This window comes from Salmo trutta, chromosome 22, assembly GCF_901001165.1.
Source record: "Salmo trutta chromosome 22, fSalTru1.1, whole genome shotgun sequence".
Taxonomy (NCBI): domain Eukaryota; kingdom Metazoa; phylum Chordata; class Actinopteri; order Salmoniformes; family Salmonidae; genus Salmo; species Salmo trutta.
In genome coordinates, this window is record NC_042978.1 from 25,309,952 (window position 1) to 25,324,211 (window position 14,260).

Sequence of the window (14,260 nt, forward strand, 5' to 3'; positions counted from 1 at the left end):
ATCACATCTTTATTATGTGCCTTATGAATGTAACCTTCCTGCTGAAGTAAATATGCCCCGCCCAAAAAAAATATTATTTTTAAATATTTGTATTTTGTTTTCATAAACACCTGTGAATGTTTCATCATTGTCTTTATCAAGAAGAGCAGCCCTGTTTCATTCAGACAGTAATTTATCTAAACAGAGTTAGAACATCAAGTTACATAACTAACATAACACCCAGTTTAAACAAAACTGTCCCTTCTCTCTCTGGTCAGGGGCCATCACAAAAGGCTTAAACAAAGGGCTCTTTAACAGGTCTCAAGTGAATACAAATACTGTAAATCTGTGTGTATATTGAAATGGTTAACTCCCATTATACATGATCCAGCCATCAAAGCTTGTCTGTCCATTTCAGAGGCTAATCTATGATTGATTTTTACGTAACAGTTGGGTGGTGAAATGTGCCATGACAAGCAGAGCAGTATTTCAGGACCATTAAATGCCCCCAGAAACATCTACGCACAAAAGGTAAATGTGGTACACCTCTACCTTTGGGCCAGAGCTGGTACTACTATATTGCAGATCAACAACGCTAATGATGGTGAAACAAATGTTCAATGAAATGAGATTACCCCCACACATTGACTCGGTACCGTACCCCCTGTATATAGCCTCATTTTATTGTTGCTCTTTTATTTTTCTGAACTGCATTGTGGGTTAAGGGCTTGTAAGAAACAATTCACGGTCAGGTCTACACCTGTTGTAGTCGGCACGTGACAAATATGTGATTACACAGTGGGTAAAGAGAGCATCAATTTCTAATGAACATACTGTACATAGTGAAAGGAGTAAGGAATGTAAACAACCTTTACATTAACATTTTCTATATAGTTTAAATGTAGACCTATAGCCTACTGTATCTGAGTGTCAATGTAGTAGTAACAAAGCGTAACTGGCAAGTTAGAAGTTAGGCAAGAAGGTTTGCTTTAAGAAATGTGAGCAATGCCTACATGTGTTATGGAGGGTCACTCTTTTGGTTTTGAATAGAAAGTGAGGAGTAAAAATAGAAATATGAATTCCACAAAGAATGTGACTAGCTACTCTCAGCCCATAACAAACTCAACACTTTGAAAAGACTTTATTCTTTACAGTACATGAAAAGGCCTTCACACTTATTGTCCCACTAAACACAATCAACAAGTAGCCTACTATCCAAACAATGTTGTTCAGATCTCATTTCCTAGTACTGCTCTGATCTCTGTATACATGGCATTGTATGTGAATCAGTAGATGTACAAGTACTATCCACTGCAAAAAAAATACAACTGAGCTGTGAAATCAACTTTGTACGCTGCTCTAGAGTCTAGAGGCCAAATCGTTTTAGCTGAAGTGTGCGTATAAAATGTAAGCAGCAGCACATGACATACAAGAATTTCACATTTTCCCAAAACAGCAAATCCAACATGTAGCTAATTGCTTGCCTTGAGCTAAAGTAAGCCTCACTATAAGGCTAGCAATCCAACCCAGTAGGGATCATAACATCAGTGGATAGCTATTTTAAAGAGATGTTTGTTTCATTCAGATATCCCAGTGCACCTCAAGCCAAGATGCATCAAACTCAATCCCCAGATGCATTGTGGGTACAGAGGAAGGCCAAATGTGCCCAAACAAATTTAAAGACATTCAAAGAGGTTGTCACAGCATTTTCGCTTCATCAGAGAGGAAGAATATTTAAATCTAGGAGCCGTGTCCACAATTGCAGATGCAATACATCCAGGACAAGGTTGAATTAATCCACATTTCAATATTTCATAACCTAACTATAATTTAATCTGGGTTTGTGAAACTGGCCCATAAATGCCAAGCTGGTGTTTGAACCCTGATAACAGTAGTGCTGTATAGATTATACTGTTGAAACCTTACTACTCATCTAGACAAGACATTCAGAGAATATAAAGGCCCAACATTATTCCGTTAGAGCATGCAGTAAATTCTAGTACAGATCACAGTTAACACATAGAAAATAAATAACATAAATAGTCCTGGATTTCTGATTTGATTAATTGATTCGCGGCTGCCGCACCAGCGATATATGTCAGTATGACATCATAGGATATTGACACAGGTCTGCAGTATAGACTTCCTACTTTTGTGTAAGAAACTAGTAATGGACGTTTGGTGGCCAGCACCAAATACAGCTATTTCTCAGTTATCTGTGCTCCATTCATCCCCAGTGATTGTGACAACTCAGAGGAGGAAGATCAGAGGTCAAACTCTCTCTGTAGTCCAATGGTTGATAGGGTGTTTGTTACATCCTTTAACTGCATAGTGTTGTTGATTCATCATTTTGTAAAGTATGAAAACATTTTAGAATATCACTTATATTCAGTTGGTAATAGCATTCAAATAAGCCATTTAAGACCACATGTCTTACAAGCTCCAATTGTATTTTTTTGCGCATTCATAGACGGAATAAATGACATATCCCTGACATAATATACAGCGTGTCAGGAGGTCGAGATTAAGAATCAAGGTTCGTTCAATAGGCATTCCAGTCAGAGCTTGATGCTATCTAGACTAACACAGGTATATTGAAGGGCTCAGTCAGTGTTCTGTGCTAGGCTAAAGCTAATAATGTGGATAGGGTTGTCAACTCAGACCAAACTCATTCCAGGTGATTATAAGCAACAGTGCTGTTAAGTGCTACTGTGCGGTATATTACTGTACAGTGTATCAGTGAGGAAGAGGGAACCTGACTAGACCAAGTGCTCATGTTCACATCAGTCAGTGCATGCTTGTCCCCTCCCCAGGGGCTGAGAGCTAGTGTGCTTAAGGTCACTTGAGTGTGCACTTGTGGAAGGGAGTGAGAGAGGAGCCATTTGTTTGTTTACTTCAGATGTGGGAGACCCCGGTCCTAGTGGGCCGCCGTGTCAGCAGGCTTCTGTTCCGGCCCAGCACGAACACACCTTATTAAACTAATGATGGTTTAACTTTAAGCCTGTATACACAGTGGCCCACCTCAGTAGTCACCCATCCCAGGTTTAGTTAGCAGTGGTGGCAGGCACGCTGACAGAGAGGGTCCTGCGGGTGGTGTTGGTGACCTGGCGCTGCTGGGACAGGAAGGACTGACCGGGGGGCACCATAGAGGTGGAGCGACCCCCCAGACGGGCCTCGATTGCCAGCTTCTGGAAGCTCAGACTCTGGAGGGAGTGGAAGAGAGATAACATTTGTAAACTGTACATTCCTGTCATTTATTTTCAAAGGAAATATGAGGTCTAAAATACAATGTGCGTCTATTCAGATTTCATGTTCTAACCTTGTTGTACCATGCTGTTACAATCAACTTCTCCTCATACTCTCTCAGCTTTGCCTGCTCACACTCCCTCTACAGAGAGAGAGACAGAGAAAGTGAAAGAGACTATCAATACCAGAGGTCGAGAGTAAACTGAGATAAGTACTATGGATCCCCCTGTGAATGAGTGCCTCCTGGCTGAGGGTTAAGGAGAGAGGCCAGGGGTTAAAGGTCAGTGTTACCTCCAGACTGAGGATCCTCTTGTCTCTGTCCATCAGCTGGTTCTTCAGAGCCTGGATCTCTGCTGTGGCTGGGTTCAGCTTGGGGTCCAACGCACGGATCACCTACAGCACCGAAACAGACCGAGCGCTTCATCAGACATCACGGGTGGGAGCAGAACCAAATAGAGACATTATCTTTTTCCATACTTTTTGTCCAGCTGCTAGTTGGATAAGAGCGGAAGGAATGACAACTCACGTTGCGTGCTTTCTCCAGATACATCTTGTATCTCTCCTCCATGGCTCTCATATCATCATCCTTCTTCTTCAGAGCAGCCATTAGCTCCTCCATCCTCAGAGCTAAGGGACAGAGACAGGCAACACTCACTGGGGCTCTCTGAAAACTATACTGCCAATGATGTGGTCATGTTATGGTTGTGTTACAGTTGTACTCACAGGTCTGTGTGTTGTCTGGCTGCAGGTCCTCCAGCAGTTCTTTCTTCTTCATGATCTCATCCTGCGCCTCGTTCAGTTGCACCCTGGGTAATTACATTTACATTTTAGTCATTTAGCAGACGCTCTTATCCAGAGCGACTTACAGTAGTGAATGCATACATTTCATACATTTTTTCTCTGTACTGGTCCCCCGTGGGAATCGAACCCACAACCCTGGCGTTGCAAACACCATGCTCTACCAACTGAGCCACACGGGACCGTGTGGGTAATAAAACACCTTACATTATACATCGATCTCTTAGGAGTAACACGGAGGTCTCATAAAGCGGTATGCACCATACTCACATATGAGCATCCAGTTTCCTCTTCAGGTGAGACTGAAAATATAGAGCAGTTGGAAGAGAACACACCTTAGAGCTGCTACTGTACAGTATGCAGGGTTAATGTTTGACATAGCAGTATGTGTAAAGTCTATGCATGTACTGTCTAGTGTGTAACTCACATCATCAGTCTTGGCCCCCTGGCCCTGTAGGCTTTTCTGTAGATCCTCTACCTGCTGTTGCAGCTCAGTGACTCTCTCCCGGTTTAACCTGGAAGTACATCACACACACAGGAAGTAGAATAACGTCAACTAGGAAGAAAAAATATCCAAGACAGTACAAGTGAAAAGGTGAGCCAGCTAGCGCCACCTACACACCTGTTCTCAGTGTCCAGTTCAGAGCGTGTTCGGTGTGCCTCCTCTAGCAGTGTCTGTAGGTCAGAGATCTTGTCATTCTCTGATCCCTCCTGCTGCACACGCAACATCTTATTCTCATGCTGGAGCCGAATAAACTTCTCCCTGTATGGACAAGGACACACAATTAGCGCAGTCAGCGACTCACACACAAACACAATTATTAAATGATTACCTGTACTCTATAGGTAGGATTTCAGCAGCAAGGTTATCATGGCTTGGACTGCCAGCTGGCATCCCTGCCATCCCTGTGATGAGCGAGAGATCAGATCAGTAACCATGTGTATCTGTAAGCCTCAGAGACACAGACCGTGTTGGAAAGCGTCAAAACTGTGATGTATCATGGGTCAATTGTGACTGACCTACAAATAACATTAATAGTTATTTATGAAGCAATGTGATTTGTAGATCAGTCAGTCTCAACTTCCCTTTAAAGTCAATGTCGAATGCACCCACACCGTTTATCAAAGAAACCTTCACTTTCCAATCACACAGCACCAAACAGCCAGTCTACATTGTCAATGCGATGGTCCAATGAGCTACCTGCTTGTCGGAGCTGGTCTTGTTGAGCCTGGTTACAGCGTAGCTCTTCATTGGTCTCCTTCAGAGAGTCTCGCTCAATGATGATCTTCTGATGACATCAACATCAGGAAACAGAGAGAAGGAGATAAGCCAATAGCATTAGACTATTGCCTTGTCCAAAAACATTCCTTAGCTCCTTCCCCTACTGTGTTTGCATATCAGAGGGACCAGGTAGGTTGCAGTAGAAAGTGTTGGGATCCAGTCCGTACCTCTTTCTCCTTCATCACAGCGTCGTATTTCTCCTCAAACTTCTTCATCTCGTAGGCCAGGTTGTCTGCCCGCCGAGACTCCTCTGACAACTTCCGGTGCAGCTCCTGGACCTGGCAGGAAACAGGAAATAGCTTTAGTAAGCCCCCTGATTGGCTGTTTGTCCTTCCAAAATGTCTCCTCAGAGACGACTTGGTAGGTGAGGGCCAAAGCTTCAGAGTTCCGCCATGCTTTCCCCAACCCAGCGCTGTCAGATCTATAGTGCAAAAGGGAGGGGAAAACTTCAGGAATGATCCTGTCTCCAGTATATTCTCAAGTATGTCTCACCTGTCTCTTGTATGTCTCTAGCTGTGCGCGGGCAGTGTTAGCCTTGCGTAGCTCCTCCTCCAGACTGACAGTGTTGTGCATGTAGGTCATGTTCTTCTCCTCCAGCAGTTTGACTTGTCTCCTCAGATCTCCCAGGTCTTCCAGTTTACGCCTGTATGTCTCCACTGACGCCTCCAGCTTCACAGCACGGTCTGAGCAGCTCCTACACACAAAACAGAGAATTTCATTTAATTCAATTTATAAAAAGAGAAAAGAATAAAACAGGCACAGCGAAGAACCAAAACAAACACATTCTCACTGGTCTACCCTTGCTTCTAACTAACCACTTCCTGTCTCCCACTTATACACCAGTATTCAATCAACTCAATTGTTCCGAGGGTCTTCTGATTAGCTTGTAACCAATGCAGACAGCACAGACTACAGACAGGATTAAGAGAGAGATGGAGTCATTCCAGGTCGTCTTTACACATCCATGCAGCACAACTGCAATAAAGACGACCTGGAATGCCACCAAACACACACACACCTGAGGATGTCGAGTTCGTCTTTAAGTGCTCGTGACTCCTCGGCCAGGCTAGTAAGTTCGTCGTTACGATGCTGAACCTCGATCAGTTGCTTCTCCAACTCCTCACAGTGGATCCGGTAGTCATCCTTAGCTGCCTCTAACCTACACACACAGAGAGAGAGAGAGAGAGAGATATCTGTAAGCGCTGTGCTGAATTACTCTAAGCGTTGTCCCAGTGCAATGTGTTTTCACTGACACACACACCTGAAGTTCTCCTCCTGTAGTGTCTCTAGCTGTATCTGTAGCTGGCTGTGTTTCCGTCCGGAGGGCGTGCTTGGGTCATCAAATGCGTCCAGCTGATTGGCTCGGTCCGTCAGCACATCGTTCTCAGCTAATAGGCTGTTCCGCTCCTCCTGAAGGACCGTCACCTGACCAGGGTCAAACCAGGATCAGAGGTGGACTGTCTCAATCCCAAAATTAGTAGCGCCAACATAACTATCAAATCCACCATGTTTTACAGTACATCCAATACGGTGGTACCACACAAATGTTCACATATGCATGCAGAATGAGGAGAAAGTTAATAGGTTGAACGGCTGGTTAGTTTACCTCCCTCACACACACACACACACACTCTCTCCCCTATGTTCATTAGTCATGGTTTATGCCAGAGACAATAACTGGGAATAGTGTACACACACGAGTAAAGGGTCTGAATACTTATGTAAATATGATATCAGTTTATTTGTAATATATTTGCAAAAATTTCAACAAAAAAACTTTGGGTTTTGTCATTATGGGGTATTGTGTGTAGATTGATGACGGGAAAAAACAATTTTATCCATTTTAGAATAATGCTGTAACGTAACAAAATGTGGAAAAAGTCAAGGGGTCTGAATACTTTACGAATGCACTGTAAATAGGCCCGTTTAAATTGGCTGGCCTGCCGTTCCAAATAAAGTGGAAACATTTTTGCTCATAATTAAAAAAACAAGTTGTCCGGTGTAGGCAGGGCCATCAGTAAATAGGTAAACGATGACTAAATAATTAATCAAGGTGATTTTTCCACAAATAGACAAGTATTCACCTTTCCATTGTAGCAAGATCGTATCTATTTTTGCTAACTTTCTATTAAAATGTATTGTATTGACATAATTTATTTTGCGATATGAATACCGACTATGTCCACTTCACAGTCAGACCATTTTATTGGTAAACTACATGGTAATATAAAAGTTGTATTTTTTTGTGATCCAATATGTAATCATAGTTTGGTTGTAATCCAGAGAGTTTAGAGAAATGATCTAGATCCTGAGGTTGTGTAGGGATCTATATTGCAGATTTAAAAGAAAACATGAGTCGTTAGCGTACAATGACACCTTTGTTTTTAAGCCCTGGATTTCGAGCCCCTTGATATTAGTGTTGGATCTAGTTTTAATAGCTAACATTTCTATGGCCATAATTAATAGATATGCAGATAGTGGACAACCTTGTTTTACTCCTCTTGACAGTTTAATACTTTCTGAGAAGTAGCAATTATTTACTATTTTGCACCTGGGGTTGCTACAGTATACATATCTTTAACCCATTGTATAAGAGATTCTCCAAAATTTAAGTAGTCCATACATTTATATATAAATTCTAGTCATACTTCAAAGGCCTTTTCCAAATCAGCTAAGAAGACCAGGTCTGGTTCCTAGATTTTTCAGTGTTCTATTGTTTCCAATACTTGTCTTATACTATTTCCCATGTAAAAAAAAAAAACTGTCTGATTAGGATTAATAATATCTGACAATACCTTTTAAATTCTAAGCATAATACATTTTGCTAGAAGCTTGGCATCACTACACTGAAGTGTAAGGGGCCTCCAATTTTTTATGTTGACTTGACCTTTATATTTGCCACCTATTCATATAATTACATATAGAATCCCTATTAATTCAATAGAATCTCTGTGGGCCTAGTCGAAGATTTGTCATATAACTTTTAAAATGTATTACCTTTTATTGTTGCATTAACACATCCAGTCATGACGCTTTCATTCAATTGTCAAACAATCACTTGAAAAGGCCTCCTTTACTTGGCTACCCGTGCACGTTCATCTACTCCTAACACATTTCCAGCCTTCAAACAGTGGTGAATGGCAAGAAACATCTTTTACACAAAACACCAAAAAGCATAATGACATTTGGCGATTGTCATTAGGCCAGAATTTATGCGTCCACTGTCCGCGTGTCGGCCACTAACCTCTTTCTGCAAAATGTCTGCGTTCTCGTAGAACCACATCGCATTTTGGAGCGTAGGCTATTCCACCCGTTTTCAAGTCCATTCCCTAATTCATCATGCCTCTGACATGTGGTAATGATTGATAATGGTGTAATAGCCTATAGATTTGACATTTGGTTTTCATTATTGTGATAGGCTCATGTTTTACTGGTACGGCGTACCCCTACTATTTGTTTTGCCGGGATGCCGTGTATTCTTACTGTCACACCTGGAGATACGTGTTAGTGACAGAGAGCAAAAGAGGGTAGAGATGTTTTAGTCAGCCTCGGCAACCAACCGTTAGATGTGTTTAGTCAGCCTCGACGACGAGCAGCCATGCAGCCATGTGGACTTACCTTTGTGTGTCCGTGAAGAGAGAAAATGGTGATCTACTGTAACAACTCAATCTGTAGACACGAGACGATAGACCCATTCAACAGCATCAGTACCTTTACATGAACTTGACTATTATAAACTTGACCAAATCAGTAACCAGCAGCAGGGTTCTGTCCTGTCCTGTGTTTTCCCCAGCCAGGCAGAGCAGGACACGGCAGAGAGAGCAGGCAGGGGAAAGCAGTGGCCCAGTCTGTAAAACCACAGCCCTTCTGCTACACCAGCCACAGACAATGGCCCCTGGCATCATAGCACATAAAACAGACCCAGTTTATACTAGGGCTGGGAACTGCCAGGGACCTCACGATACAATATTATCACGATACTTAGGTGTCAATACGTATTGTGATTCTCACAATTCTATATGTATTGAGACTCGATAGTGCGATTTCATGTTCCAAACATATTGCTCACTATATGTCTGCTGCAGAGACAAGCCAGAGAAATAAGTGCTGAAAACATTTTGGATCACTATTTAAAAGAAGACGGAGAACAAGCTATAGGATAAAAAAAAAATACTGGAGTATTGGCGCAGGTACAGCCAGTATGTGTGTGTACCTGTACGTCGAGCTCATGACAGCGCTGGGCTAGTTCCTCCTTCTCTGACATCAGATCCGCCAGGTCCTCAAGAGCCTTCTTCAACTGACACACACACACACACACACACACACACACACACACACACACACACACACACACACACACACACTTAGCAATAGCTAGCTTCTCTACAGCCAGCCTACTTCAGCAGGCCTGGGGAGAGACAAGCACTATCACAGTACTAACAAGTCTAAGACAAGCGGTCAACTATGGAGAGACACGCAATCAACAACAACTATAATACAGACAACAGCATGCTATTAGATCCCTATAACACAGTGCATCTCCTCTCACCTCTTGTCCCAGGTTGTCCAGTGTCAACTATAGAGGGACATGCACAGTCAGCAACAACAATATATACATAGATTATTAGAGGCCTAACAGAGGATCTCCTCTTCTCACCTGTGATTCTACATCGCCCGGTGGCTCTGCTCCAAACTGGGCCATGTTCTCTTTACTCATCAGCTGACAAAGAGAGACATGGTACAGGTTTGGTTAGAGACAACTTCAGTTCTACTCATTCACACACACGCACAACAGGTGGTCTAACATTACTTTATAAAGCCAAAGAGAAGTCATGGATGTACTTTAACAAAATCACAGTATTGGTAACTGTATTTTTAACACATAGGCAATTCTAAGATCCTACCGTACATGCCACACTATTTAAAATCAATCTGAGATAATGGCCCTGGTCAGGCCAAGCCTCACCTCCTGAATGGCTGTCATCACCACATGCTGTACGGACTCCTCCAGAGTCATGATGACCTGGATGTACTCTGGAGGGGGAGAGAGCGAGAAAGAGAGAGATGATGGAGGGAATATGGAGAAAAAGAGAGGTGGGGGGAATTACACACACAGTTTCTGTTTTGGGTGCCAGTCTGTTTCAGATTTAACCGACTCCTTTGTCATTGTCTTGGCAAGACAACAATATAGTGTTGTTGAATCGTTCTAGTTCAGCCTCTGGGACTGCACCATGTGTGTGTGTTGGCGCTACCTTGTTTGCGTTCACATTTGACAGCACAGCCCAGTATGAGCTGCAGCAGTCGTCCAAGTTCTACAGGGTCTGAGTGTTCTGCCACCTTCACCAGGTCTGGCAATGGAAACTCCTGGATCTGCTGGCTCAGGGCCTAGTGACATAGACAGAGAATATAACAGCTTTAACCAGACATAAAGGGTTATAACCTGGACCAGGTCTGGCAGGAGGAAGTCAGATCTTCTTGCTCAGGACCAAGTGACAGAGAATAGAACATCTATTGTGAGGCTGCCATGGTAATAACCCTTCATTACCAAACTGGGGAAGTCTTAAGAACTGCTGGGCTACGACCTAGTGCCATAGACAGAATAGAACAGTTATAACTAGACATAACTCGACATGTTTCTACCTACCTCATTGTAGTAATCCACCATCATCTGAAGGATCTTCTTCAGGTTGTTCATCTGGAGAAAGAAGTTGCAAAGTCTTCACTCTAGATAAAGTGTACACCTCAAAGAATTTCTGAGTGAGTCTTTTCTGGTGTGAGGATGATAGCACTGAAAGGCTAATGGCTGGCTAAAATGCTAACAGGGCCAGCAGAGAGCAGTCACTCTGGTTTTTAGGTCAGTAAGGGAGGGAAAGAAGGAATGAATGGAGGAAGGGACGTAGCGAGGGAGGATAGCAAGGGAATTAGGAATGGAAGTCATAGAGGAAGAGGGAGAAGGAGAGAAAATGGAAGGGCAGAAAGAGATCAGTATGGAGTTCAGTACTTTGAGTCTCCAGTTATCCCCAACATCTTCTTTAATGCGACCGAGCCAACTTTTACTGAACCACGCGGGATCTCTGCAAAGCACAACACACATGCATGCATAAGCATTGGATTCTACAAGCCACTCGTTCACCATAAGGGGCTTATTGGAGGTGTCATTTGTGACAAACTTGTAAAATCGTGCTTTAAACAATGTACAATTGTTGATTACTAGGCATACAAATACGATCATTTCTTGGTACATTTCATACGAGTTGTGGCCACAATCGGACTGGGTTGTGAACGACTCTTAGCAGAATGCATTGCTTGACTGCCGTGAGGGTGCTAAGCAAAATATCGTTCAAACTGCAGCACCCCAAATGAGTCGTTCTCGAGTTCGTTCAGCAGAGGCTGTGTATGTTTTGGTTCTACAAAGCTGTGTTAATAACATTCAATAATCAATGAATTGCATTCATTCTTTCACCATGCGATCAATTATCAGTTCTAAACATGTCTATTTTTACTCTATGCTGCCAGCAGCATGATCCATTTTCCCAGCGCGCATATGACAGACAGTAGTTGGTCAGAGCACATCTCAAGAGTCACCGGAGGGGCGCGTATTAATGTGTGTGTAACATCTGTCAGAGAAAACACATGGCACTGGGAAGACGTTTAGATTCATTCAGTGTGCGCGTATGCGTTACTCACATCTGATGCAAGGCCTGAGACATGGCAACGCCAGTGGTCAGCTCCGCTACAGCTGTACACGGTGACCCAGTGTTAAAGGTCTGGAGCTGAGACGGGATGGATTCAAACAAAGAATATGACATAGATTAGAGTACAGACGGGGGGAGACACTGGGACATAAATGAGACAGAGGCGGCAGTTGGAGGCACTGAAATCCATCTCCACTTGCATTGATCATACAGCAAACCCTGTCATGAACCATCAAAAACAACATTTCATGGGCACATGTAACGGAGTAGCCCTACCTAACACATAAGCCCAATTTCCTCTTGCTTTAATGGTTAAGACGTTGGGTTGCCATATGAGGTCAGAAAGAGAGGTGTGTGTGTGTGCATGAGTATGGTGACAGAGAGACATGCTTCACTACTCTAGTCTAGGCCCTACTCTGTTATGGTGGACTTGTGAATATGTCATCCTACAGGACGGTGTCTCCATGGTGTCTGGTGAGCACTCACTACAAACCTGCCACACCAAGTACTTTTTACCTCCTGTAAACTGTAGTGCTCCCCATCACTCAACGGCTGCATTTACACAGGAAGCCCATTCTGATTCTGAGTAGCGGAAAAAGTTCAGAACTGGGCTGCCTGTGTAAACTAAGTCAACGTGGTTATTCATTCACTGACATTGTGTGTCCTGTACTGGTTAAACCCTTGCAGCGTTCAGGAAAATCATGCATCTTAAGTGTCTTTGTTGTCCCCTCTCTTTCATTTACACTCACACTCAATTTCAGTCACAGAAGATTTGAAAACAATGGTGGGTGAATGCCCAACAGAAAGGAGCTTCCATTTGGCCAGATCTCTCAGGTAGCTGCAGATAAAGGAGAGGATAGCCCAAAACGAGAGGAAGCCACTTCAGTTTATTGGGATGCAGCCCTAGTCCTATTCTGTCCCCTATTGACACTGGAGGAGGGAAAGCTCCACTACAGGAGAGAAACATGCTGTAACACTTGGCACACCATCTAATCTCACCTAATAGCCTAACTGACTTCAAGTCAAATTTACATTATCTCAAATGTTACTAAATTATTGCAAGCCATGTAAGGAATAAGGTTGCACAATGAAACTGTAGCCTACAGGTGCGACAATTCACATTTGGCGTTTAGGATCAACGCAAATGAAAGTTACATTATTACTGATTTGCCAGTGGCCTATAATCGAAGGAGCAACATTCCACAAATATCTAGCAGTTAATGAGATTAGTTCCTAAATCGGATGAGAATCAACTGAATTCAGGGATATTGTTGTCTTTCGTTGTGTGTCGAAGAACTAAAGACAAAACTGGAAACAAGGTAACGCTCATTTTGTGCATTGTAGATTCAGATAAAATACCCACCCAGCGCATAGCCGATTTAACTCAACTCCACGATTTATGATGGAGTTTATCTACGACTAGTGTGAGAGACCTGGAGCTCAAACCTTGAGTTCAGTTTTTTTTATTAAAACAACACAACTAATGATTTCAGGACCCAACGAATAGCCCGCAATTAAACAGAACAATGTAGTGTGTAATTACCGGCCCTTCTTTGGGTACTGAAATCAGTAGCCTATTTTTTTATATAAAAACGTCGGAGCTCCAGTCCGCCCACACTAGTCGCCGCTCAACACCATCATAAATCATTGATTTTAATCGGCTAATCTGCGAATATACTCTATACAGGCTATTCTTACAGCCTAGCTGACGACAATGGTTTGTCAATACGTGAACATTAGGCTACTGTAGGCCTAAATTATTATAAATAGGAGAGAACAGGTGGATTTCCAATCGTGGCCATTTCCTGATTGCTTTAGTCCTGACTCTAATTTACCTGCCACAGGTAAATTATACCGTCATCGATAAACACAGTAGAATAATTCATGCAATCAGACGCTTTAAAGCGCTCTCGCAATGGACATCGCAGACAGCACTTACCCAAATAATAAGGCTCTCACACAACACCGCTTTGTCCGTCTCCATTTCTCCCCGTTAGGTTTGGCCAGATATGTCCGATGCACCTGCCATCAACAACAACACCGTTCCCCTTCCCTCTGCATTTGACCTCACCTGCGGGGGGTTGCATCTCTAGCGTTAACTGCGTAATATGGATATGTTTCCTGCTCACTGCGCTGGAAAAGCACCGTAAATTCATACGTGAATAACTGCCTCGCGCTTTGACGTTTTCCGTTGCGCGGTTGAGACGGATGGGGATTGACGCGATAAAGAGCATAAGAACGCAAGAACGAGGAATGAAAC

General features: G+C 43.1%; 1 protein-coding gene across 1 annotated transcript; it reads right to left on the reverse strand.

The window, feature by feature from the left end:
• Positions 1-1,101: 1,101 nt before the first annotated feature.
• On the reverse strand, positions 1,102-14,191 carry hook1 (hook microtubule-tethering protein 1). The gene is made up of 22 exons (XM_029707392.1): positions 13,940-14,191; positions 11,993-12,078; positions 11,307-11,379; positions 10,950-11,000; positions 10,558-10,690; positions 10,272-10,339; positions 9,963-10,025; positions 9,519-9,602; positions 6,567-6,730; positions 6,324-6,464; positions 5,798-5,999; positions 5,473-5,583; positions 5,225-5,312; positions 4,857-4,929; positions 4,646-4,786; positions 4,451-4,538; positions 4,294-4,325; positions 3,949-4,031; positions 3,752-3,852; positions 3,517-3,618; positions 3,299-3,367; positions 1,102-3,182 (listed from the first exon to the last, which is right to left on the reverse strand). The coding sequence occupies exons 1-22, from the start codon at positions 13,982-13,984 to the stop codon at positions 3,024-3,026; spliced, it is 2,157 nt and encodes a 718-aa protein (XP_029563252.1). The 5' UTR covers positions 13,985-14,191; the 3' UTR covers positions 1,102-3,023.
• Between the last annotated feature and the right edge of the window lie 69 nt (positions 14,192-14,260).